Below are 25,653 nucleotides of genomic sequence, written 5' to 3' on the forward strand. Positions count from 1 at the left end.
GAGACTCAAAGGGGCTTGCAATCTCCTTGCCCTTCCCCCCTCACAACAAACACCCTGTGAGGTGGGTGGGGCTGAGAGAGCTCCTTAGAGCTGTGACTAGCCTAAGATCATCCAGATGGCATGTGTGGGAGTGCACAGGCTAATCTGTATTCCCCAGATAAACCTACAAAGCTCAAGCGGCAGAGCGGGGAATCAAACCCGGTTCCTCCAGATTAGAATGCACCTGCTCTTAACCGCTACGCCACTGCTGCTCCCAGGTAGGTGGGACTGAGAGAGTTCAGCGAGAACTGTGACCAGTCCAAGGTCACCCAGCAGGAATGTAGGAGTGTGGAAACACATCTGATTCACCAGATAAGCCTCCGCCACTCAGGGGGAGGAGTGGGGAATCAAACCTGGTTCTCCAGATTAGAATCCACCTGCTCTTAACCACTACACCACGCTAGCACCAGCCTCCCTATTTTTACCCTTGGCATCACTTCTTTGGGAATACCTTTTAAAATAATTTTTTTTTTAGCATGCAGGCACTGGGATTGCTGTTTGTGAGATTTTCAGTTTCTTTGGTGTGGGCTTTAAAAGTTAAACCTCTCAAGTAGAGAGCAGATGCACGTTCTCTGCGGGGCTGAAAGAGCGAAGGCCTGCAGAGTTCTGAGGCAGACGGGGAGTGCGTCTTCTGACACAGCAGAGACAAAAGCTCCTAGATATTGAATAATTGTGCAGGACAGGAAATCCCACATCACAGTTTGTTGCAACAGGACTGAGTGAGGAAATTCGCACTTGCCGAATTCTTTTTCATGCGTTGTTGTCTGATACTGCTACTGCCTCTCATTACCCCAGAAGGAGCAAGCTGTTATCTCCTGCTTTGAATGTAATAGGGTGACCTCCGCACTGGAAGTAATCTTGCCGCTAGGACGTTGCCATTCATAAAGACTCTTGGAGGGAAGTCTTTACTCGAAACTTCGGCAATGCTTCGAAATGTGTGGCTCTGATGTCTGCCATTACTAAACTGGGAAGAGAGAGAGCCAGCGTGGTGTAGGGGTTAAGAGCAGGTGCATCTAATCTGGATAACCGGCTTTGATTCCCCGCTCTGCCACTTAAGATGTGGAGGCTTATCTGGGGAACTAGATTAGCTTGTGCACTCCAACATACATCAACTGGGTGACCTTGGGCTAGACACAGTTCTTTGGAGCTCTCTCGGGGTGTTTGTTGTTGGGGGGAAGGGAAAGGAGATGGTAAGCCCCTTGACTCTCCTTCAGGAGAGAAAGGGGGGATATCAATCCAAACTTCTCCTCCTCCTCCTTCGTCTTCTTCTTCATCATCATCATCTTAAGAACATAAGAACATAAGAACAAGCCAGCTGGATCAGACCAGAGTCCATCTAGTCCAGCTCTCTGCTACTCGCAGTGGCCCACCAGGTGCCTTTGGGAGCTCACATGCAGGATGTGAAAGCAGTGGCCTTCTGCGGCTGTTGCTCCTGATCACCTGGTCTGTTAAGGCATTTGCAATCTCAGATCAAAGAGGATCAAGATTGGTAGCCATAAATCGACTTCTCCTCCAAAAAATCGGTCCAAGCCCTTTTTAAAGCTAAAGCCCTTTTTAAAGCTATCTTCTTCTTCATCATCATCATCTTCTTCTTCATCATCATCATCATCTTCTTCATCATCATCATCATCACCTTCTTCTTATTATTCTTCTTCTTCCGACTTCTCACTCGCCACACACTTCCCTGTGTGGATGCGTGACTATTGTGGGACCCTTGGAGAACTGCCCTGTTTACTCAACCCCTGGCAGGAAGGAACGCAGGGAAAATCGAGAATTCCGCTTATCACAACCCGCAAATTAGGACTCGCTGATATATGGGTCGTTGCGAACAAGCAGCGCTCCCAAAAGCCTGCCCCTCCTTACATGCCAGAGACCAGATGCAAATTCTCATTGCCCGTGACCTTCCCTCTCACTTTCTGTTCCTTCCACCCCACCGCTGCTCTTGAGACTGAGTTAATTCCCATTCGTGCTTCTGCTGTGAAAAGGGAGTTTAAGGCTACTTTCTCACGCTCATTAAATTCTCATCTATTTGCATCTTTGGGCCCGGTTTTGCGATGGCAGCAAGTTGTTGAGATGTGGGTGCGTGCGTGCCTGAACGATTCTTTCAAGAGTGATCACAGACTAGGGAACAGGTGGAGTAGACGCTTGGGAACGCAGATACGCATTCGTCTGTCTCTTGGTTGCCAAGGGTAACTACCTGCAGGCCCATCCCCATTTCAAATCGAAAGAGGGTTTGGAGAATGAGGGTGTGGTAGATTGAGACTGAAGCCTACTCGGCGTGGCGTAGTGGTTCAGAGCAGGCGGATTCTAATCTGGAGAACCGGGTTTGATTCCCCACTCCTCCATTTGAGTGGCAGAGGCTTATCTGGTGAACCAGATGTGTTTCCGCACTCCTACATTCCTGCTGGTGATCTTAGGCTAGTCACAGTCCTCGCTGAACGCCCCACCTACCACACAAGGTGTCTGTTGTGGGGAGAGGAAGGGAAAGGAGCTTGGAAGCCACCTTGAGTCTCCTTACAGGAGAGGAAGGTGGGGTATAAATCCAAACTCTTCTTTTTCTTCCAAGTGACTTTTGGCTGTACAAAGCAGTATATTCTGTATGCATGAGAAAATGAGGGAAAATGTAGGCAAAGCTTTGTGTTGGGAAGGGCAGGATTTTTTCTTACTTCTTTTCCAGTTGCAAGCTGTCCTAACACATCCCATTCTGTGGGTTTCCCCTCTTTTTCTTCAAGGTGATGTATAGTTATCCTTGACTCCTGGTCCCCTCCCCCCAGAGATGCTTCACTTCCCATGGGGCTTTGCGGTCGTCCTTCCATTTCTTCTCAGCCTGGCTTCCGATCCCCGTGATCCTTGCTACGATGTCAACCGACGGGCACGCTACTGCCTCCCAGAACTGTCCGAACTGGCGTCAGGCCACGTGGTGGAAGCGTCCAGCACATGCGGCCGACCTCCTGGGCGAGTGTGCGCCTTCCGGGATCCCACCGACGTTGCCTCCAAGTTCTGCCAGCGCTGCAAAGAAAACTCCCACCTGGCGGAGTACCTCACGGACCCTGAGGGTGGCGCCACTTGCTGGTGGTCGCAGCCGGCGGCTAACGCCACGCTCACTTTGGCTCTGGGACGCCGTGTCGAAGTTCTCTACGTGGCCCTCCGGTTCTGCTCCCCACGCCCAGAATCCTTGGCTATTTACAAGTCTATGGACTACGGGCGCACTTGGGTGCCCTTTCAGTTCTTCTCCGCCCACTGCCGGCGGCGTTACCACTTGCCGGCGACGACTGCTATTTTGAAGTCCATGGAGCACGAGGCGGCTTGTATTGATGCCCAAACGGCCCCTAAGCCTCTAGCTGGGGGGTTGGTAGCGTTCATGCCTCTGGCGGGCCGTCCCTCGGCCAGGATGTTTGAGTATAGTCCCGTCCTGCAGGACTGGGTGACCGCCACAGACCTCCGGGTGTCGTTTGACCGCATGCACTCGACACGGACGCTGGGGCTACGAAGAAAGGAGGTGTCCTACGGGGTGTCTGAGGTGCAGGTTGGGGGAAGGTGCAAATGCAACGGCCACGCGTCACGATGCGCAGCCGGAAAAGACGGCGGGGTGCCACAGTGTGACTGCCAGCACAACACAGCTGGGCCAGAATGTGATACCTGCAAGGCTTTCTACTGGGATAGACCCTGGCAACGGGCAACACCCAAAGATGCGCATGAGTGTGTGGGTGAGACTGAGGCTGAGCGCAGAGAGCAGATGTCTAGTGAGGGCTGGGCCTTGTTCGGTCTGTCTCAGGAAAAGATGCTAATTGGGTTGTGTATCCCTCCACCACAGAGCTCAACATTCCAGCCCTTCTATGTTGTAGAATGCTCCACCTGGGTCCTACTGCCGACCTAACCTGCTCCCCTCATATCTGTTTGAAAGTAAAAATACATGCTCTTGTCTCAAAGTACCATGTTCAATAACACACAAAATAACGATTTTGACAAAGCCGGAGCATAAAAATGAATGACAATTCTCACATTCATTTGGGACTATATTCTAATATATTTTTTTATTTTTATTTATTTATTTTTTTACTTATTATTAGTTTTATATACCGCCCTCCCCCTGAGGACTCAGGGCGGTTCACAACAGGTTAAAACAACATTAAAACATAATTTAATATCAATTATATAAAACAGAACCCATTTTAAAACGTGGATGGCGTCTGACTACTCCCCTCCCTCCCTTGTGCCCACAGGAGGCCAGATGACACAGCAGATGTATTTTTTAACCAGGCTGGCCAAACGCCTGGCGGAACAGGTCCGTCTTGCAGGCCCTGTGGAAACTCTGTAAGTCCCGCAGGGCCCTGATCTCCCTAGGGAGCCTGTTCCACCAGGTAGGGGCCAGGGCTGAAAAGGCCCTGCACCTCGTCGAGGCTAGCCTGATCATTTTGGGGCCAGGGATCACGAGTAGGTCCTCCTCCGAGGAGCGGAGGGGCCTACCGGGGCAATATGGGGAAAGGCGGTCCCTCAGGTATGCAGGTCCGAGACCGCGAACGGCTTTGAAGGTCAAAACCAACACTTTAAACATAATCCGGAACTCAATAATGTGGAAGCATATAATTTTCTCGTCTGCTGCACTTCATACTAACATCTTTTTCCGTGATAGAATATAGTCCGCCTAATCAGTGATAAATTTATCTGCCATCTTCCAGAGTCCCTCTTAAAACCAAATCTCACTAGGGCCTTTCAAGGTTTAGCTGGACAGATGGGCAGGTAGATGCAGATCTTGCCTGTGTTCTTACTAAATTAGGGACTTATTTAATGTGTGAGAATGTTAGACCATTTTCACAGTGTAGATCAAACCTCGCAGATGGGAAGGCCTTGAGCAAACGTCTACCCCAGGGGTGTCCAACTCTGGTGCTTCAGATGTTCATGGACTACAATTCCCATCAGCCCCTGCTGCAGGGTTCAGGGATGGGAACGAGTTCAGATGGTATCGTGACATAGAGTCCACCAACTGCATTTTATCCAGTGGAACCAACTTCTGTCTGGAGATTAGTTGTAATACTGGTAGAACTCCATGTTGGAAGTAGCAATATCTAATGTGCGAAGGAACTGAGGAGAAGAAGACCCATTGGGGGCAGGCAAATGGTCAGCTAGAGAGGGCTGTAAGGTTAGTGACCCTTGCATCCCTTTGTGTCATTGCTTGTCTGTCCTCAGACCGATATTCTTAAATCTAATATCCTGCTTCTTCTCAGAAGTTAATGTGAAAGGCGCTTCCTAACTATCAAGGAACGGCATGCTATCCTTCTCCTCTTTCCTGTCCTAAATGGAGTTCCCTAATAGAGCCAGCGTGGTGTAGTGGTTAAGAGCAGGTGGGTTCTAATCAGGAGAACCGGGTTTGATTCCCCACTCCTCCCCTTGAGTGGCGGAGGCTTATCTGGAGAACCAGATGTGTTTCTGCACTCCTACATTCCTGCTGGGTGACCTTGGGCTAGTCACAGTTCTTCAGAGCTCTCTCAGCCCCACCTGCCTCACCAGGTGTCTGTTGTGGGGAGAGGAAGGGAAAGGAGCTTGGAAGCCGCCTTGAGTCTCCTCACAGGAGAGAAAGGTGGGGTAGAAATCCAAACTCCTCCTCCTCCTCCTCCTCCTCCTCCTCCTCTTCTTCTTCTTCTTCTTCTTCTTCTTCTCCTTATTCATTTTTAATTCTGGGAGATCTCCAGGCCCCACCTGGGGGTTGGCAGTCCTAACTGGTGGGCAGCTGAGCTGGGGCAGCCTTGGGGCAGGGTTGGGGGGAAACCGGAAGCACTGACCAACCCCTTCTCGCCTCCTCAGCTTGCAACTGCCACCTCCACTCTCACCGCTGCCGATTTAGCATGGAACTCTTCGAACTCTCGGGGCGCCAAAGCGGAGGGATCTGCCTGAACTGTCGCCACCACACCGCCGGCCGCCACTGCCAGTACTGCCTGCCGGGCTTCAAACGTGACCTCAGCCGCTCCATCACCAGCAGTAAGGCCTGTAAAGGTAAGTTGGAGCAGAAGGGTGCCACCCTGGGAGACGCACTGGCAAAGTCCTCGTGGATCTGTCTGTTCTACTCGTTTCGGTTGGAAGGATAAGCAAAATTGCACAGGACCTGTGCTCTGTCTCACAAAAAGGTGTTCGGAGATTGTATATTCCTCCGCCACAGAACTCGACATGCCGGACCTTCTTTGTTGCAGAATGCTCTGTATCTAATCTGGAGGAACCGGGTTTGATTCCCAGCTCTGCCGCCTGAGCTTTGATTCCCAGCTCTTAGCCGCCATATCACACTGTTCACTCATGTTCAGCTTGTGGTCTACTAAGACTCCCAGATCCTTTCCACATGTACGGGTAGGAGCAGCAGTGGCGTAGGAGGTTAAGAGCTCGTGTATCTGGGTTTGATTCCCTGCTCTGCCGCCTGAGCTGTGGAGGCTTATCTGGGGAATTCAGATTAGCCTGTACACTCCCACGCATGCCAGCTGGGTGACCTTGGGCTAGTCACAGCTTCTCGGAGCTCTCTCAGCCCCACCTACCTCACAGGGTGTTTGTTGTGTGTGGGGGGGGAAGGGCAAGGAGATTGTCAGCCCCTTTGAGTCTCCTACAGGAGAGAAAGGGGGGATATAAATCCAAACTCTTCTTCTCTTCTTCTAAATCTCCAGGGTAGGGATCCTAAACCCTATCATTTCTGTCAGCATGGCCAATTGGCCATGCTGGTAGGGGCTGATGGGAATTGTAGTTCCTGAACATCTGGAGAGCCGCAGGTTCCCTACCCCTGTTCTAAACTGATCTCACGCTGCTCAAATGCAATGACTCCTGCCTTGTTTGTTCCCTTCCCAGCCTGCCAGTGCCACCCGATCGGAGCCGTGGGTGCCATTTGTAACCAGACGACCGGTCAGTGCCAATGCAAGAACGGAGTCGCTGGGCTAACCTGCAACCGCTGTGCCCAAGGTTTCCAGCAAAGCCGCAGCGCTCACACCCCCTGCATCCGTAAGCTCGCCACTTACTTGAACCTTAGAATCCTAGAACCATAGAATTGGAAGAGACCCCGAGGGCCATCAAGTCCCACCCCCTGCCATGCAGGAACACCCAATCAAAGCACTCCTGACAGGTGGCCATCCAGCCTCTCTCTGAAAACCTCCAAAGAAGGAGACTCCACCACACTCTGAAGTAGTGCATTCCACTGTCGAACAGCCAGTGGTGGGATCCAAAAATTTTAGGAACAGGTTCCCATGGTGGTGGGATTCAAAGTGTGGCATAGTGCCAATGGGGCTGGGTGGGGCCCGACGGGGGCGTGGCCGGGCATTCCAGGGGCGGGGCATTCCTGGGCGGGGCTGTGGCAAGGATGCAGCCGCTGCGCCGGTCCTTGGGCGGGAAACAAATGCACGCAGGAGCAGGCACCTGCCACGCACTGGTTGCACCTCCCTGCTAGACTGCTTCAAGTTCTGCGCGCTACTGCTGAGAGGAGGGGCGTAACTAAGGCAAAAATCACGTGGCAAAATCACCCATTAGTAACCCCCTCTCGGCACACACACATAATTAGTAACCTACTCAGGAACCTGTGAGAACCTGCTGCGAACAGCCCTTGCTGTCAGGACGTTTTTCCTGATGTTTAGGTAGAATCTCTTTTCCTGCACCTTGAACCCATGACTCCTGGTCCTGGTCTCTGGAGCAACAGAAAACAAGCTGGCTTACTTTTTGGTGTGGCTCCAGTTATGATCTTTGGTGAAGCCTGCCTCCAAGTGTAGCTTCAGAGTGGCTCTCTGCGTTTCAGTGGGTCCTTCTGTCCTGCCTGCTGGTTGCTATTTGGTAGACTTTTTCAGAAAAATAAAGCTGCCAAGCATCCCACCCCACCCTACCCAACCCCCCCACCCCCCTCCACCCCCATTTAGTATAGAACCTACCAGTACCTTGGCACCCCTCGTAAGACCTGCACGTTCATCAAAGGTAATGCCAATATATAGTGTAGAACAGCCTAATAACTGCACATCTGTATATGTTTTTCCCAACATGGCGATGTCAGAGGTGGCTCATTATGGTAAACGGCAACCCCCTTTTGCAGCAGTGCCGTAGGAGGTTAAGAGCTCGTGTATCTAATCTGGAGGAACCGGGTTTGATTCCCAGCTCTGCCACCTGAGCTGTGGAGGCTTATCTGGGGAATTCAGATTAGACTGTACACTCCCACACACGCCAGCTGGGTGACCTTGGGCTAGTCACAGCTTTTCAGAGCTCTCTCAGCCCCACCTACCTCACAGGGTGTTTGTTTGAGGGGGGAAGGGCAAGGAGATTGTAAGCCCCTTTGAGTCTCCCGCAGGAGAGAAAGGGGGGATATAAATCCAAAACTCTTCTACTCTTCTCTTCAGTGAGTCCCACCCATTCCACAGGAGGTGCTAGATGAGTAAATCATCTGGTGAAGTGGGCGTCTGACAATAAAGAACTCCGGCGCTCCCAAAAATGTATGTCACACTGAATCCGTTAGGCTTTTGGGGCACTTTGTAGCTGGATCTACGGTATGACAGTCCCATTTGAGGTGAAATATCCAGCACATCATACCTGCAGCCCTCTGGCAAAATGACTCTTAAAACATTCTACTCACATCATTGTCACCAGATGTCACCGAGTAACACCCTCCACAAGCATTTTTATTATAATTTTGAAAATTGCGTGGACCCAATCTTGCATTTCCGTGAGCACAAGGGCTTTGCACCGTGTAGCATAATTTCCTCACTTCCTTTCTCCTGTGGCAGTCCGAAACATCCCCCGAAATCCGGTCACCGGGGGATATTTTTGTCTGCCGCAGGAAGCGGGAAGGCAGAAAAATCACACTATGAAATGCCAGCGTGGATCCAACGGGCATCTGTCTTTTCATTGGATGCAAACTGCTTTGGAGGCCAATTTGTAGCTGAGACGCATACCACAACACAACAATAATTTGGTTCAGGGAATCATTTCAAAAAAAATATATCTGGGAGCTTAGAGAGCTCTCCTGTCTACAGCTGGGGATGTTCTTTTCCTGTGAACTGACAACTAAAAAAAGATGAGCTCAAAAACACACCTGTAAGACATTCTTGTTCCTTGAGTGGGCTGAGCCGGGGGGAACTTTTAATGATCGGAGGGGAGAGATTTTTCAGCATTCGGTATAATTCCCTGTTCCTTCTGGTTGCAAACTAACAGGGCAGTCCTAACCTACATTTCTCCGTTCTAAGCCCGTTTGGACCAATTGGAGTAACTCTACATAGGATTGCGCTGCATGTGTATATAGTGGTGGGATCCAAAAATTTTAGTAACAGGTTCCCATGGTGGTGGGATTCAAACAGTGGCGTAGCGCCAATGGGGCTGGGCGGGGCACAACAGGGTGTGGCCAGGCATTCCGGGGGCGGGGCGTTAATAATTTCTCTGTTACTGTAAAAAACTCTTACTGTAAAAAAAAAGTTCCTAATTCCCAGCTGGTATCTTTCTGTCCATAATTTAAACTAATTATAGCAAGTCCCATCGTCTACTGCCAACAGAAACAACTACTTCTCCTCTAAGAGCAGCAGTGGCGTAGGAGGTTAAGAGCTCATGTATCTAATCTGGAGGAACCAGGTTTGATTCCTAGCTCTGCCGCCTGAGCTGTGGAGGCTTATCTGGGGAATTCAGATTAGCTTGTACACTCCCACACACGCCAGCTGGGTGACCTTGGGCTAGTCACAGCTTCTCGGAGCTCTCTCAGCCCCTCCCACCTCACAGGGTGTTTGTTGTGAGGGGGGAAGGGCAAGGAGATTGTAAGCCCCTTTGAGTCTCCTGCAGGAGAGAAAGGGGGGATATAAATCCAAACTCTTCTTCTTCTTCTTCTAATTGACTGCCTGTCAAATACTTAATACTTTCAAATACTTAATTTTGTTTCTAGAAATCAAAAAAAGGATACTTTCCTTAAACAAGGAACTTTACCATATTCCTAAAACATGTTTTTAAAACAGCCCAACAGGGAGAATTATTCCGTTTTCTACCTTCGCTAACCAGCCACATAGGAAACAACAGGACTTTATGATTTTTGGACCTAATGGGATTTCTAACGGAAAAGCAGACCCAATTAGTAACCCCCTCTCGGCACACACAAATAATTAGTAACCCACTCTCGGGAACTGGTGAGAACCTGCTGGATCCCACCTCTGTGTGTATGCAAAAATCTTTGTGCAAACAGACTTTGTCAGGATGCATTTGCCTGAACACAAGGATTGGTTTCTTATTGGTGAAGAATTTTCTCAAAAGCACGAATAGCTTGCTCTACACTTTCCAGTGTGGTATGGGGGTTAAAAACTGTGGCCTGTAATCTGGTGAACTGGGTTTATTTTCCCCACTCCTCCACATGAAGCCTGTGGGTGACCTTGGACCAGTCACAGTTCTCTCAGGACTCTCTCAGCCCCACCTACCTCACAAGGTGTCTCACAAGGGGGGAGGAAGGGAAGGGGGCTGTAAGCTGCTTTGAGACATTGTCAAGGTCAAGAAAAGAAGGGTATAAAAACCAACTCGTCTCCTTCAACTCTTCTTCTTCCATCCCGCAGGGATCCCAGAAGTGACGACGACAGTGGCCCCCCCGCAGGAATGGAATGCAGGTGAGAAGGTGAAAAGGAACAGCTTGTAGTTCTTGGCTCTTCTGAAGGAAAGACAAGAGCTCTTTTTGTAGAGGTAGGGGACCAAGCTTCAGTGGTAATCATTATATCTAGGTTGCCAACTCCAGGTAGGGGAATTTCTGGAGATTTGGGGGTGGAACCTGAGGAAGGCAGAGTTTGGGGGAGGAGAGAGCTTAGAAATATGACGACACAGGGGCTGTCCTCCAAAACTGCAGTTCTCCAGTGAAACCTGTCTTTGTAAACTGGAGATCAGTTGCGAACTCTAGGGCCCCTTCCACACATGCAGAATAATGCACTTTCAATTCACTGTCAATGCACTTTGCAGCTGGATTTTGCTGTGTGGAATAGCCAACAACTGTGTGGAATAGCAAACAACTGTGAAAGTGGATTGAAAGTGCATTATTCTTCATGAGCGGAAGGGGCCTAAGTCCTACCTGGAGGGTGACTATCCTACATCTGACTTCACCAGTAGACCTGCTTAAGTCTCTGTCACCAAATTCCACCCTTTTAAAAACTACAAATCTAAAATATAGCCCATAATCCACCAACTACCACCCTTTTAAAAACTGCCAATCTAAAAAACTGCCAATCTTAAATATAGCCCATAATCTTCCCCACAGGTTTCATACTGGGGGAAGATTATGGGCTATATGTGAGATTCACTGCCCTTCTCTCAGTCCCCAGGAAATATTGGAACACTTCACTCCTTATCCCTATGGACTTCTTTGGGCCGCCATTTTCTTTTGTTTGTGTCCATTGGCAGCCATTTTAAAGTATGGGAGCTTCTGACAGAGAAAATGAGATCCGGGGTGTGTCAGCCATATAGAGACCAGACATCAATGGGCTGGATGTGGTTTCAGCCACAGCTTTAGTACGATAACAGTGGCTAGGAAAAGCTGAGCTGTAACAATAGAAATGGTTGTCAGTTGTACCCTTGTCCAGCTCCATTTCCACAAATCATAGACATGTGATCACAAATCATAGATGCACTAATTGCGAGTACTGGTTCTCCATAAGATCTCAGGCGTGTGTGTGTGTGTGTGTAGAGAGAGAGTAGATAGATAGATAGATAGATAGATAGATAGATAGAGAGAGAGAGAGAGAGAGAGAGAGAGAGAGAGAGAGAGAGACGGCCAAGAGCAGGCCTAATAGTTCACAGGGCAAGCCATCCGTAACTCATGCTCAGATGTTAGTTGGCAGGACGTGTCTCCATGTATTAGGAACAGAATGTAGTAACCAATAGTGACGGAGGTCTCACTCCTGGGGGTGACAGGAAAAGTTAGCAGAGATAATTTTACTACAGCTTCACCCTGTACTTCTGCCAGGCACTGAATGTCAGACCCACTGTGAACCGCCACGGGGACGCGTCCACATGAACTTAAGAAACTACTGCAAGAAGGATTATGGTAATTTGAACCTCTGATATGGTAATACTAATATGGACCTATATCTCTAAGTGCATCAACCTTTTCCAAAGCGCATTTCCTGTACTAAATGCGGAAGTCATGTCATATCCTACCCCAAACCAGGTTTTCCCCTCTAAAAAGAATTCTGTTGCAGTTTGAATGTGGGGAAAACTGTAAAATCTCACCCCTAGGTAGGGTTGCCAATGCTTAGTTGTGGAAATTCCTAAAGAGTTTGGGGAAGGCAAAGTTCAGAGAAAGTCGGGAGCCCATTACAGGAATGTAATGTCGTACCGTTCACCTTCTCAAACTGCCATTTCTTTCCAGAATTGATCAATATAGTCTGAAGGCCGGTTGTAAATTTGGGTGACTTCCAGCCCACAACTGGAAGTTGGCAACTTTATCCTTAAGAGGAAAAAAAATGAGGTGAAATGAAATGGGCATGCAGGTTTGTTAGGTCACGGTGTGATGTCGTATTTCCTCAGTGCGCACATCATAGCTGGAATCACAACCCTCCTGATTTTCTGAAAGAGAAACATAGGCTCATTCCGCACATGCAGAATAACGCACTTTCAAACTGCTTTCAGTGCTCTTTGAAGCTGTGCGGAATGGCAAAATCCACTTTATTATTTATTTATTTATTTATTTATTTATTTATTTATTTATTTATTTATTTATTTATTTATTTATTTATTTATTTATTTATTTATTTATGGGATTTCTATACCGCCCAATCCCCAAAGGGCTCTGGGCGGTGTACAACATGGATTCCACATACAGTATATAAACAAAACCCCATTAAATTAAAATGTAAGTTTAAAAGTTTAAATATTTAAAACGTAGCAGTAATTCAGTAAAATGGCGTCAGCAATACCCCCGATTAAACCCTCCCAAAAAGGGGGAACAAGACAGTAACAAAAGTGGGTCCCCTAGATGACAGGGGACTCCGAAAACCGGAGGAATAGAGTAGAAGGGGCACCTAATCAGCGGCTGGGCACTCCAAAAGCCCGGTGGAACAACTCAGTCTTACAGGCCCTTGCAAACAGTTGTGAAAGTGGTTTGAAAACGCATTATTTTGCGTGTGCGGAAGGGGCCATAGTCTTGAAAACAGAACAGGAGATGGTCCCATTTCACAGAGGGGAAGGGCTGAATGGCTGGCAAAGGAAGTGATGTCATCATTGCAGAATGTATTATGCGGCTGCTCAGTTCCTGATGGTTATTTCTCTGTTTTTCCGTCACCGTCCCACAAAACCGCAGTTCTCCGCGCACAGCTCCTGGCCGCGGAAAAGCTGGGCACATGGTGGAAATTCACCGCCACGGTCCTAACAGTCTACCGCCAGCGCCACGTGCCCATTCGGCGGGGTGAACAGCCGTTCTGGGTCCCTGAGCAGGATCTGGCATGCCATTGCATCTACCTCCAAGTTGGCAAATCGTACCTGGTTATTGGAAACGACGAAGAATCGCCCGACCCAGCTCGCTTAATCCTCGATAAAAACAGCCTTGCCCTCCTTTGGAGGGATGCTTGGGCCTACAAACTACGCAGTTTCCAGCAGCAAAGCCGAAGAGGAAAGTGCCGGGTCGCCTAAACTACCGTGTAAGCTAGGAATCAGGCTAAAAAACAAAACTGGGGCTATAGGCCACCCAGGTTCAAGCTCCGAGATACACTTTAGTTCTGAAATTGCTGCTACAGGAATATCCTACATCAGTGATGGCGAACCTTTTTGAGACCAAGTGCCCAAATTGCAACCCAAAACCCACTTATTTATCGCAAAGTGCCAACACGGCAATTTAACCTGAATACTAAGGTTTTCGTTTAGAAAAAAAAAACGTTGGCTCTGAGGCGTGCGTTGCTCGGGAGTAAGCTTGGTGGTAGTCAGTGTTTTTTCTTTGAAGCAACCATGCAACTCTTCCAACTGGTGAATCATGACCCTAAGAAGGTTTACTCAGAAGTAAGCCCCATTGCCAGCAACCAAGCTTACTACCAAGTAAAGGATCGCACTTTAGTTCTTCGCATGAAAATCAGTGGGGTTTAACAGTGCTTAACAGGGTTACCTACACTGCTTCCCCAAACCTAGGACTTAGGTTTAATGCTAATAATCGAGCCCAGAGGCCCAGGCCAGCCTAGATGTATGTTTGTGGGGGGGGATGGGGGCGACTCTGTTTGCGCGTGCCCACAGAAAGGGCTCCGAGTGCCACCTCTGGCACCCGTGCCATAAGTTCGCCACCACTGTCCTACATTACCAGGGGGGGAAAAACAGATCCTCAGAAGGAATTTATGGCAATCTGGATTTGGGTTTTATTACAACTACACAAGGCCTTTCATCCATCCTCTAAAAGGGGGCATGCGGTGAGATTATAATTATTTACTTTTTTCCCAAAAGCTCAGGGTGGAAGATAGGAACTTGCCCAAGGCTATGTCCAGTGGGGGGAAATATTTGGGCATAAGACGGTGGTCAAATCTGGCAGAAGGAAGTCGAACAGCACCAAGTTAGATGAGTGGTATGTCCGTCCTCTAAGGCAACAGTGGAAACAGAAGGTGCTGACATATAATTGATTAGGGTTGCCAATAAGAATTGTCGAAATCCCTCAGCACTTTCCACCCAATCACCGGGTTGGGAAATTCCTTTGGGATTTGGGGGGAGGGCAGGGTTTGGAGAGGGGATCGTATTATGCACTGAAGCCCACCCTCCAAAGCAGCCATTTTCTCCAGGGGATCTCTGTAATCTGGAGATCAGTTGTAATTCTAGATCGCCCAGCCCCTATAGGTGGGCAACCCTCCTATCACAGAAGTTCGGAAGTGAAACAGAGCAATTTGGAAAGACTCGTGTTAGACTCTCCCAACATCAGGCAAGACCACAGGAGACCCATGACTTCAAGTTTCAGATGTGGAAATGATGTGGAAATATATTTTCAAAATCACTGCCTCGTTCTTGATTGGAGGGGGACGGGTGAGAAAGAAAAACACGGCTGATCTGGATTGGAATAAAAATCTGAGGGGGTTTCATGCATGCTCACAATTGTTCTGATATTGGTTGATAAAAAGAGCACAAGTCCTAGAGCAGTGATGGCGAACCTTTTCAAGACCGAGTGCCCAAATTGCAACCCAAAACCCACTTATTTATCGCAAAGTCCCAACTCGGCAATTTAACCTGAATAGTGAGGTTTAAGTTTAGAAAAAACGGTGGGCTCCAAGGCGTGCGTTACTCAGGAGTAGGCTTGGTAGTAGTCGGTGGCTTTGCTGTGAAGCAACTGTGCAACTCTTCCAATGGGTGAATCATGACCTTAGGGGGGTTTTCTCAGAAGCAAGCCCCATTGCCAGCAACCGAGCTTACTCCCAGGTAAAGGATCACACTTTAGTTCTTTGCATGAAAATCAGTGGGATTTAACAGGGTTACCTACACTGCTTCCCCAAAACTGGGTCTTAGGTTTAATGCTAATAATCGAGCCCAGCAGCCCAGGCCAGCCTAGATGTGGCGGGGGGGGGGGGGCACTCTGTTTGCATGTGCCCACAGAGAGGGCTCTGAGTGCCACCTCTGGCACCTGTGCCATAGGTTCGCCACGACTGTCCTAAAGGGTTTTTAAGGAAGGATAGCTATATAACTGCCCTCTAGTGAGATGCCATTTTGGATCAAGTTGCTACCAGGCCCCATAGTTAGTTAGGCCTTATATGTTAAAATAAAGCTCTGTGATGAATGTAGGGTACGTGTAAAGTGCAAGACATTAAAAGTGCAAGACATATAAAGTGCCAAACATATAAAATGCTCCCTTAGCCATTATGGCTTTCCTTCACATAAGAAAAGCCTTGGGCGTGAAGAGTGGGAGAGATCTAGTTCCCAAAATTCCTTGGAGAAATCCCGAGATTTAAAACCGGTTGAAAACCACTTTCCCTTCTTGTTCAAAGTCACCATTCCCAAATAATGGCTAAAGCAAAGGGTCCATCTAGTGTGCAGTCAGGATAGCAATTACTATTTTATTCAACAACAACCCTACTTCATGTCAGTGACAAACAAAGGCAGACAATCCGGTAAACAGAGGTCTAAAAATGTATTGTCGAAGGCTTTCACGGCCGGAATCACTGGGGTGCTGCGTGGTTTCCGGGCCATACAGCCCATACAACACGGCCATACAGGCTGGAAACCACACAGCACCCCAGAGGTCTAAAATGTTCAAAAGGAGGAATAGAATAATATCAAGACAGTGACAGGAGAAAAGGAAATACGCAGGATTCTGTCAAGTAGAAACCTAGCATGTCAAAAAGAAAGCAAAGTTTTTTCCTTCCTGACACAGGTCTACTCATTAGTGTAGCTGACGTCTAGGAAAAGCTTGACCAAATTCTTTGATCATATAAAAAAGCCCTCGGGTTTGCTTCAGCTTCCTACCGCTCGTGGCTCAGGGTAAAGACTTGCAGTGGAATCTGATATAGGGTTCACGGCTGGCATGCCTGCGTTTTCCACGGAAACAGCAGGGTCTAGCCCTCAAGACCACGAGTGGAGCGTTAGTAGATAGAACAAAGTAACCCTAAATGCTTCCCTCTCTAAAACTCAAAGCTGCTGGTGGATTTCGCTTCAGAGGTCATCCCAGGGAAATCTGATGTCCACCTCCTTCATCTTTTGCTGGTAGAGATGATGAAACGCAGAACTCTGTTCCGGGGTGAAGTGGTTTTTCCAATCCCCAGAGATCCCTAAAAAGTAAACAGGGTGGGGAGAGTCATTACCCAACAGCACCACCTGTCGGCAGGTGCTGCTTCATTCCCGGACAACTTCAGTTTTACCTTTACGGAGGAACGGGCTGATCTTTTGGTTCATGATATCTTCAGGAACGAGGCTGTAATTCACCATCTTGTTGCCCTTCATTGCCTCAAAGGAGGCGTTCGCCACAACAGTGTCGACAGCAGAGGTATCTAAGTCCTTGCCAAGGAATTGGCAGATACGGAGGATGGTGCCACGAAGATCCTGGGAAAAGGGGAAACTGTGGATTGGAGCAGGCAAAGTCCAGAAACTAGTTCTGGGTAGCAGCAGGAAATGAGGACCAAACTGTTTGTATTAAGTCATTCACCTGCAGCAAATCATCATAGGTAAGGAGCAGAAAATTCTTCCGGTTCCTGTAAGCCAACCAGCCTTTGACGTGATCAAACCAGGAACCAAAGAGAACTGGGATTCAGGTACAGAACAGAAGATGTGTTATTTTCATTAGTTTGGAGGGGGGGGGAGCAGAATGAAGATTTTAAAGACAAAAAAATATTAACTGCCTAAAATATTGTATACCCAGAACCGTGGGGTTGGATCCAGTTACAGCCTTTCAGTGTCAATAACAGAAACTGTATTGTCGAGGCTTTCACGGCCGGAATCACTGGGGTGCTGTGAGGTTTCTGGGCTGTATGGCCATGTTCTAGCAGCATTATCTCCTGACGTTTCGCCTGCATCTGTGGCTGGCATCTTCAGAGGATCCTCTGAAGATGCCAGCCACAGATGTGGGTGAAATGTCAGGAGAGAATGCTGCTAGAACACGGCCATACAGCCCTCTAAAGATGCCAGCCACAGATGCAGGCGAAACATCAGGAGAGAATGCTGCTAGAACACGGCCATACAGCCCAGAAACCACACAGCACCCCAATAACAGAAACTGTGCTGGGTCCAACCCGTAAGTTCAACCACCACTGATTAATTTATACATGCAAGGAGTGAACAGCCCAAGAACAGAGTGAGAGCTGATTGACATAGATTTGTAACAGATTTGAAGAGTAAGTTGCTTTGAGTACCCATTCAACTGAAAAAGTGAGGTATAAATACATCTAAAGAACGCTCAGTTTGCAACAAAATCCTATGGCAGGAATGATGCTAATGTTCGAACATAACCAAGGTTGCTTCAACAATGATGCCAAACTGGGCAAATATGAAACAAGATCAAACCAATCAGATTTTTCCAAAAGCATCTCCTTGTATGTAGGTCAGCCCTGCAACTTACTAAGAAGCCGTTCGCAGGTTTCATCTGAAATAGTACCTAATAGGACAGAATTGTCAAGCACTCCCAAACAGTTTCTTTCACAAGAGGAAAAGGGGAAGAAGTACGGCTAGGGCAAAGCAGCTAAGGGAATTGCAAACAGACCACAGGGTGGGACTGAAAAGCGGAGATTATTCACGTCTATCCGTTCCCTCCGTCTCTGGCTCACACAAAAACTAAAACAGTTCCGCCAGCATACTTGTCCCTGCAGCAAACATCTCGATGAATTCGCCAAAGCTCTCCTTGTACTCCAGAAACGAGGACATCTTGGCATAATAATAGAGCGACACGCAGACGTCTCTGGGATCACGGACGGTATAAATGGCCTGGGGGGGTGGGGAGGGAAAGTTGTCGAGGCTGGAACCACTTCTTTTCAGTCGTGGGTCGACCAGGGGCAGAGCGAGGGCGAACTGCGCCCGGGGCATGTGTGAACTCTGCGCCCCTGCCGCAGCACCACCTGCCCCACCCAGAACACCCCCGCCGTTCCCCCCCTGTCCCGTTGGTGCTACGCCACTGGGATCGACCCAAGGAGGTCCAGTCGCAAGAAGGATAGCCCTAAATGCCAATCCCTCCTGCCCCTTCTCCCAATTTATGCAACCCAGTGACTCTGTGGCCTGTCCCAGACCAATCATACCAATCACCTTGGCCTGTGAGGCAAAAAAGGATGCTGGAAAGACCGTGGGGGGCAAGTGCGAAGTGATGAGACGGGGGCTAGGCCGGTTCTCCAGGTATTCCGCTGCCGTCGTCTGTTCAATCCAGGGGACCCGTTCCCAAGAGGGAACCGACCGCGACAGCGTCAAATCCCCATTGCTGTAGATGAGGGAGAGAATTTCTTGCATCCAGGTTGTCCCTGAAGATGTGGGGGGAAGACAAGATTTCCATTGATTCCCTAGAATCTGAAAGGAGCACCTACACTCACCTTTTGGGAAACGTTCAGCCAAGCGTCCAGGTGAGGGTTAGCTCCCACTTCCTGGTTGGCAGGGTTCCTTTGCCTTTCGCCACCAGCTTGACTGACAGCAGCCCAACAGTGCCACTTTGCACATCGCTAGAAAAGCTGCACCTGTCGGGATTCCTACCTGCTGTACAGCTGAGGTGGTTTACCACGTCCGGTGCCAAGAGGTACCTCCCTTCCTCGGGCCTGAAAATCCACGGCATGCCAGCAGGGCCTCTTACCAGATTTGGGGTACGTGAGGTTGAAGACGTCACTGTCGCGCACTTGAAAGCTCTGGTGGGCATAGCGGACGCTTGCGTCAGTGTGGACGAGACTCGGCAGGGTAATTCCACCGTACTCGATGGAGCCGGTTCCTTGTCTGGCCATAGGCTTCTTGTGGGGGGGGGGACAAAGGCAGAGAGAAAGATTTCCCACAAAAAAGGGGAGAAAGGAAAAAAGAAAGCCCACCCAAAAACAACCGGGGAGGGGACAGGATAGAGGGAAACCGTCCAGCCACCAGAACAGTTATTAAAGATGTTTACATTAGAGGCAGGAAAGAGACTGGGGTGTATCCCACATAGTGTTTCTGCTCTTGCGCAATAACCACAAGTAGCATTTGCAGGAAGTCATCTTTGACTGCGTTTTGCTTTGCGTTTCAGTTTGCTCAAGACACAGTGTATTTCAGTAGCCCCCAATCCCCCACACACCTTTTTTGATCAAATCCCATCCCCATCCCATCCCACTGTATACAGAAACACAGGTTGGAAATTTAAAACCAACCCCCCCCCCCCAAATCATTCTCTAGGACCTCTTGTGTAAACAGCGTGTAGTGAAAGCAAACTTCCCTTCTGCAATTGCACGGTGGGGTCCAACCCGCTGATGGTGGCTCCCCGTCTTTCTCCCCTTCGTTGTTTTCCCGAGGAGATAAACCACCCACCTTTCCCAGCCTCGGATCCTCAGCTTACTTTCTCAGTCCCCTCCGGCTTCCTCTTCTGGGGTTCCTATCCTAGTTCTTTGCAGCAAATTGTGCCGACAAAGGATCTGGAGTGCAGAGTACCGTATACCAGAAAGTACAAAGGGAGACTTTGTTCCTTGGAGGGAAGGGAGCCAGTATGGCAAAATCAAGGTCACATTTCTTTACGGACAACACCCCCTGCCTCTCACATGCTGAAGCCAGGCATATGCCCAAAGTCTGAGATCTCAGCGTTTTATCCGCCCCTTGCTATTTCTGTGGAATTGTCGAATAAGCACACTGGACTGAATCACTTACCTCTAAAAATTGCTCCCCCCCCCCCCCCCCCATTAAATAAGAAGGAATGGATGTTGCTCTCTGCGGAAAAAACTAAGCTGTGGCTCCCAAGCCAGCCTCTGCCATTCTCTTTTTTCCCAGAGACGGCCACCACGCAGCAGTGGCGTAGTGGTTAAGAGCAGGTGCGCTCTAATCTGGAGGAACCGGGTTTGATTCCCCGCTCCACCGCCTGAGCTGTGGAGGCTTATCTGGGGAATTCAGATTAGCCTGTGCGCTCCAATACATGCCAGCTGGGTGTCCTTGGGCTAGTCACAATTCTTTGGAACTCTCTCAGCCCCACCTACCTCACAGGGTGTTTGTTGTGAGGGGAGAAGGGAAAGGAGTTTGTAAGCCCCTTTGAGTTGTAAGCCCCTTTGTAAGCCCCTTTAGGAGAGAAAGGGGGGAATATAAATCCAACTCTTCTTATTCTTCTTCCCACTTTATTTTAATTTGTCTGAATAACTCCGCTGAGAACCCAGGAGTCCTGGTTCCCGTTCTTTGGCTAACCCACTCTATGGGCCTCCTACTTTTTTCTCGACAAGAGGACTTTCTCGACAAGAGGACAAGAGGAGCAGCAGTGGCGTAGGAGGTTAAGAGCTCGTGTATCTAATCTGGAGGAACCGGGTTTGATTCAGATTAGCCTGTACACTCCCACACACGCCAGCTGGGTGACCTTGGGCTAGTCACAGCTTCTCGGAGCTCTCTCAGCCCCACCTACCTCACAGGGTGTTTGTTGTGAGGGGGGAAGGGCAAGGAGATTGTAAGCCCCTTTGAATCTCCTGCAGGAGAGAAAGGGGGGATATAAATCCAAACTCCTCCTCCTCCTCTTCTTCTTCTTCTTCTTCTTCTTCTTCTTCTTCTTCTTCCTCTTCCTCTTCTTCTTCCTCTTCTTCTTCTTCTTTAGCACAGATAGTGGAGCTTTGGCATATCCTTCTACCTACAACAGTGATTGTAGAATCATAGAGTTGGAAGAGACCCCAAGGGCCATCCAGTCCAACCCCGTGCAATGCAGGAACACACGATCAAAGCACTCCTGACAGATGGCCATCGAGCCTCTGTTTAAAAACCTCCAAAGAAGGAGACTCCACCCAGTGGCGAGATTCAAATAATTTAACAGCTGGTTGTTTACAAGCACCACTTTAACAACCAATTCTGCCGAAGCGGTGCAAACCGGCTGACTCCACCACACTCTGAGGCAGTGCATTCCATTGAGGCTTCTTTAAGGTTGGCAACTCTGCCCCCTTATTTGGTGCCAAACTTCCCCGCATCCTGGGGCCCTGCCTTCTAGCACAGGACCTGTTTCTTCCACCGAAACGTTTTGCAAAACGTTAGCTCTCCGATTTGTCTGATTAGGTTGCCACTTGACACACACACACACCCCTCAAAAAAAGACTTTGAACTGGCCTGCCAGAGAGGAGCAAGCGAGGCAGCGCAAAGCAAAAAAGACATTATTAAAACATTATTACCCAATAACTACCTTTATACCGAACTGGAAGCAAAGGGCACAGGAGCAGAGCTTGTCAAATGGTCCTTGGCCTGCCTTTCCTCTCCCAGTGGGATTCCCATCTCACCTTTCCCCCCCTTTCCTTCCCCCACCTGGGCTCCAACCGACTCACACGGGCGGAGAGCCACGACGGAGCCATTGCCCCCCGAGAGAATGCCCTGTTATCACCCGATGCCAACTCAAAACACAGACGAAGGGGGTTTTCAATAGAGAGCGACTCGGCTGAGAAATCGCTGGGTGTTGTGTAACCAAGCAATAAAAGATTAAGTAACATAACAAGCATGCGTAAAGCGCCCGAATGCTGGTGGACCAATCTAGTTGACCCGCCTGCCTCCAGTCTGACTCTCTTACACCCACCCCCCTATCAGAGGAGTTCTGCCCTCCTCCCCCCCCCCCATTTCCCCTCCTAATAATTCTACAGGTGCAGACATTGGGTTTTTGCAGTCTGCATTGTTTTCCTAAAAGCCTGTTCTGCCAAAGCCAATGGAAGAGGGGGAGACAACCTTACAGCCCTGTTTATCTTGCTAGATCATTTATCCATTCATTGGGAAGGACGGCTCTCTCTCTCCCGCCCCCCCACCCTGTTCCCCTTCCCCAACCAATAATACTGCCTGCCAAGACTCTCTCCCCCCACATTTATCTCCCCTCCCTTTATAGCCCCATTCTTCCCTAATGAATCATCAAATGCAGGCATCTTCGATACATCATGTTGCCATCCTTACAGCAACCCTATAAGGTGTGATTATTCCTGCACGGGCTAGAGTGTTGCCTGCGGCTGTCAGGTGAGTTCCCGGCTGAGGCATCATTTGAACCCACGCCCCCCCCCCCCCCCCCCTGCTTTTGAGGTTCATCCACAGTACACACACACGGCTCTGCTGTTCAGCCACGCCGTTTCCCAGCCCTTCTGGGCTCTCAAACTAATAAAGCTCCGTTCCTTCCCCGAGAAAGCGAGAAAACCACCGCGCTCAGCCCTTCCCTTCTCATAACCTACTAAATTTCACTTCATTCCCAAGGGACCCAGGAGTCCTGATTTCGCGATAACCAATCCAGGGGAGGAAGCATTGGGCGGGACTTCCCTTTGAATAAACTTTGAGGCTTTGCCTTCTTACTAGGGAATCTCAGCCTTTAAGGTGGCACCGCAGAGATGCGCTTGGATCTTGGCGTCCAGCAGCATGGCCAACTGGCCGGGAATGTCGCTGGCCGGGCCAAAATGCCACCCTGGTGGCCAGAATTAACGCAGGGAGGAGGGAATGGCCCGGCCATCTGGACTCAGGCCTCGTTATGGATCTGGGGGGAAAAGCCCAATAATGATGACAAGCTTCAAGCCCGAGAATTGGCTGGGAAGTCTCTCACTTGGGTATTTCTGGGTTCGGGGGCTGCCAGCCGTAACAGCAGCACGGTGTAGGGCAGTGGTTCTCAACCTTCCTAATGCCGCGACCCTTTAATACAGTTCCTCATGTCGTGGTGACCCCCAACCCTGACATTTATCCATTTTACAGATGGAGAACACTGATGCGGAGAGTCTTAGGCGACCCCTGTGAAAGGCTCGTTCGACCCCCCAAAGGGGTCCCGACCCACAGGTTGAGAACCACTGGTGTAGTGGTTAAGAGCAGGTGCACTCTAATCTGGAGAACCGGGTTTGATTCCCCACTCTGCCACTTGAGCTGTGGAGGCTTATCTGGTGAACCAGATTAGCTTGTGCCCTCCAACACAGGCCAGCTGGGTGACCTTGGGCTAGTCACAGTTCTTCAGAGCTCTCTCAGCCCCACCCACCTCACAGGGTGTTTGTTGTGGGGAGGGAAGGGAAAGGAGATTGTAAGCCCCTTTGAGTCTCCTTGTAGGATATAAATCCAAACTACTCCTCCTCCTCCTCCTCTTCTTCTTCTTCTTCATCTCCTCCTCCTCCTCCTCCTGAAGTCCCTCCTGTTCTCAAACCCAGTCAACCCCCATCTCTACTTCCAAATCTTCAAGAATTTCCAAGCCCACAGTTGGCAACCCTACTTGCAGATTTCCACTCACCCCACTAAAGTTCCCCCATAAAAGGAAGAGGCGTGGAAATGCCATTGTATTTGTACAGCAACCCTCCTAACACTGCCTCTCTCCCAAAGCAAACATCGGACTTTGACCCAGCCTCCAGCTTTTCACCTGAACTGAATTATCTGGAATAAATATTCCTCCTTTTAAGCCCCATTGGAGTAGCTATCATGGATTAGAATTCCTGAAGTCCAAGTAAACATGGACTGGGAAAGTGTTTGTAACGCGTGAAACAATCTCGGACTTGTTGTGTCCCAAAGACCTGGGTTCAAATCTCCCTTCTGCCTCAGTTTCCCTGTTGTGGCCTTCATCTGGTGGCTCCTTTTCATCCTTTCAGTCCGGTGGATTGTGGTAGAGGGAGTGGGCCACGTTTTGGGGACAGTGTGGCTGATAAACCTCAGTAGAAATGTGCCACAGGATAGGACAGCCCTAACAGATGGTTTCGTTTATGTCATAATGTGTGTGTGTTTAAAAACGTTCAGACAACGTCCCACAGAAAGAAACACTCCTTATTGTGACATGTCTCCGAAGATGCCAGCTAAAGATGCAGGCGAAATGTCAGGCGCCGAAATGACCAGACCACGGCCACGCAGCCCATAAAACCCACAACAGTCAGTTGATGCCAGCGATGTGTTAAATTCCCTATGCGCCTGCTGTTCATTCACCCCACAAGTGATGTAACAGGGCAAGCCGTTTTTGTGGGACAGGCCGCATTTAGCACACACCCACACGTTTTAACTGAGAAAGCTGCCTTTGTAGGTAGGGTTGGATTTGACTGTGGGGCCTCCAGCTACCGACCCCTATGTTAGTGGTTGAACTGGATGGTTCACAAAGATTTCAGCTCCTGTGACCACAGCCGCTGGAGGAGAGACAGTCCCTTTTCCATCCCTGTAACCCTTTTGGGGGTGTTGGTTTAGGACAACAGTTCCCAATCTTTTTTCACTCGTGCGCCCTAAATTTCTACCCCCATAATATTTCCCAGCCCAGACTGGCACCCCTACTTGCAGATTTTCAGTAACCCTGCTAAAGTTCCCCTATAAAAGCAAGTGGTGTTGAAATGCCTCTTTACCCCTAAACTTGTACCCACTTCCCTAAAATTGTACCCCCGTAGCACATGCACTACATACCGTGTTTCCCCGAATATAAGACAGTGTCTTATATTAATTTTTGCTCCCAAAGATGTGCTATGTCTTATTTTCAGGGGATGTCTTGTTTTTCTGTGTTCTGTTCGTCGGGCATGCTTCCAAACAAAAACTTTGCTACGTCTTACTTTCGGGGGATGCCTTATATTTTGCACTTCAGCAAAACCTCTACTATGTCTTATTTTTAGGGGATGTCTTATATTCGGGGAAACATTTTCACATACCTGGACCCCAGGGGCGTACCGCCCCGGGGAACAAATGGGATCAAATGTCCCCAGGCTGCAGCCATTTAGCCCCGTGGGGCGGGGCGCTTTCTCCTCCCCCCTCCACGCGACTTCAAGACCTGGTGCAAAAAAAAGTGGCCACTCATGGGGGGTGGGGGTTGGAAAACTCAGGTTTTGTACTGGGCTGCATTTTCCCTAGATACGCCTCTGTGTACCTCCCAACACTCTGGGGGTCGGTGTGTACCCCAGATTGGGAACCACCGGTTTCGCGCTCCCCCTGTACCAAACACAGGTGGGCAGGTGAAGGTGAGAGCCTTGGCCCCCAGGGCCATCTGCGAACTCACCTTTGGGCACAGGTATGCCGGAGGTAAAAAAAGAAAAGAAAGGAAAGGAAAGCAGATTTGGAGAGGGCACCATTTCTGCCAATCCACCTTAAAACATCTCTCCCCCCCCCCTCCTCAGTTGCATCTCTCTGGGTCCCTGGGGAGTGGGG

At 49.3% G+C, this 25,653-nt stretch overlaps 2 protein-coding genes across 13 annotated transcripts in view; one reads left to right on the forward strand and one right to left on the reverse strand.

Moving 5' to 3' along the window:
* NTN5 (netrin 5) overlaps positions 1-13,830 on the forward strand; it is a 37,004-nt gene extending 23,174 nt beyond the window's left edge. For both annotated transcript variants that reach the window (XM_048518053.1, XM_048518054.1), the window contains exons 2-7: positions 2,772-3,746; positions 5,842-6,030; positions 6,862-7,011; positions 10,566-10,616; positions 11,960-12,040; positions 13,295-13,830. In XM_048518053.1, the coding sequence (XP_048374010.1) occupies positions 2,816-3,746; positions 5,842-6,030; positions 6,862-7,011; positions 10,566-10,616; positions 11,960-12,040; positions 13,295-13,623 (1,731 nt within the window). In that variant the 5' untranslated portion in view covers positions 2,772-2,815 and the 3' untranslated portion in view covers positions 13,624-13,830. The remainder of the gene's footprint in view (positions 1-2,771; positions 3,747-5,841; positions 6,031-6,861; positions 7,012-10,565; positions 10,617-11,959; positions 12,041-13,294) is intronic.
* Positions 13,831-15,987: 2,157 nt separating this feature from the next.
* On the reverse strand, positions 15,988-22,813 carry LOC125445171 (sulfotransferase 2B1-like). Of its 11 annotated transcripts, none has more exons than XM_048518066.1 (7): positions 22,752-22,813; positions 19,211-19,361; positions 18,679-18,887; positions 18,237-18,363; positions 17,093-17,187; positions 16,809-16,989; positions 15,988-16,718 (listed from the first exon to the last, which is right to left on the reverse strand). In XM_048518066.1, the coding sequence occupies exons 2-7, from the start codon at positions 19,353-19,355 to the stop codon at positions 16,603-16,605; spliced, it is 873 nt and encodes a 290-aa protein (XP_048374023.1). In that variant the 5' UTR covers positions 19,356-19,361; positions 22,752-22,813; the 3' UTR covers positions 15,988-16,602. The 11 variants fall into 11 exon arrangements, with proteins under 11 accessions (XP_048374023.1, XP_048374018.1, XP_048374019.1 ...); XM_048518061.1 differs by having other exon boundaries at positions 19,114-19,361; XM_048518062.1 differs by having other exon boundaries at positions 19,114-19,358; positions 22,752-22,772.
* Between the last annotated feature and the right edge of the window lie 2,840 nt (positions 22,814-25,653).

Source organism: Sphaerodactylus townsendi, linkage group LG15, assembly GCF_021028975.2.
Source record: "Sphaerodactylus townsendi isolate TG3544 linkage group LG15, MPM_Stown_v2.3, whole genome shotgun sequence".
Classification (NCBI taxonomy): Eukaryota; Metazoa; Chordata; class Lepidosauria; order Squamata; family Sphaerodactylidae; genus Sphaerodactylus; species Sphaerodactylus townsendi.

Coding starts and splice junctions, on each gene's coding strand:
- LOC125445171 (XM_048518061.1), bottom strand. CDS start 19,273: ATGCCCACCAGAGCTTTCAAGTGCGCGACAGTGACGTCTTCAACCTCA. Junction 18,888..19,113: donor CCACCTCAGCTGTACAGCAG/GTAGGAATCCCG, acceptor CCACATCTTCAG/GGACAACCTGGATGCAAGAA. Junction 18,364..18,678: donor TTTTTGCCTCACAGGCCAAG/GTGATTGGTATG, acceptor CCACCCCCCCAG/GCCATTTATACCGTCCGTGA.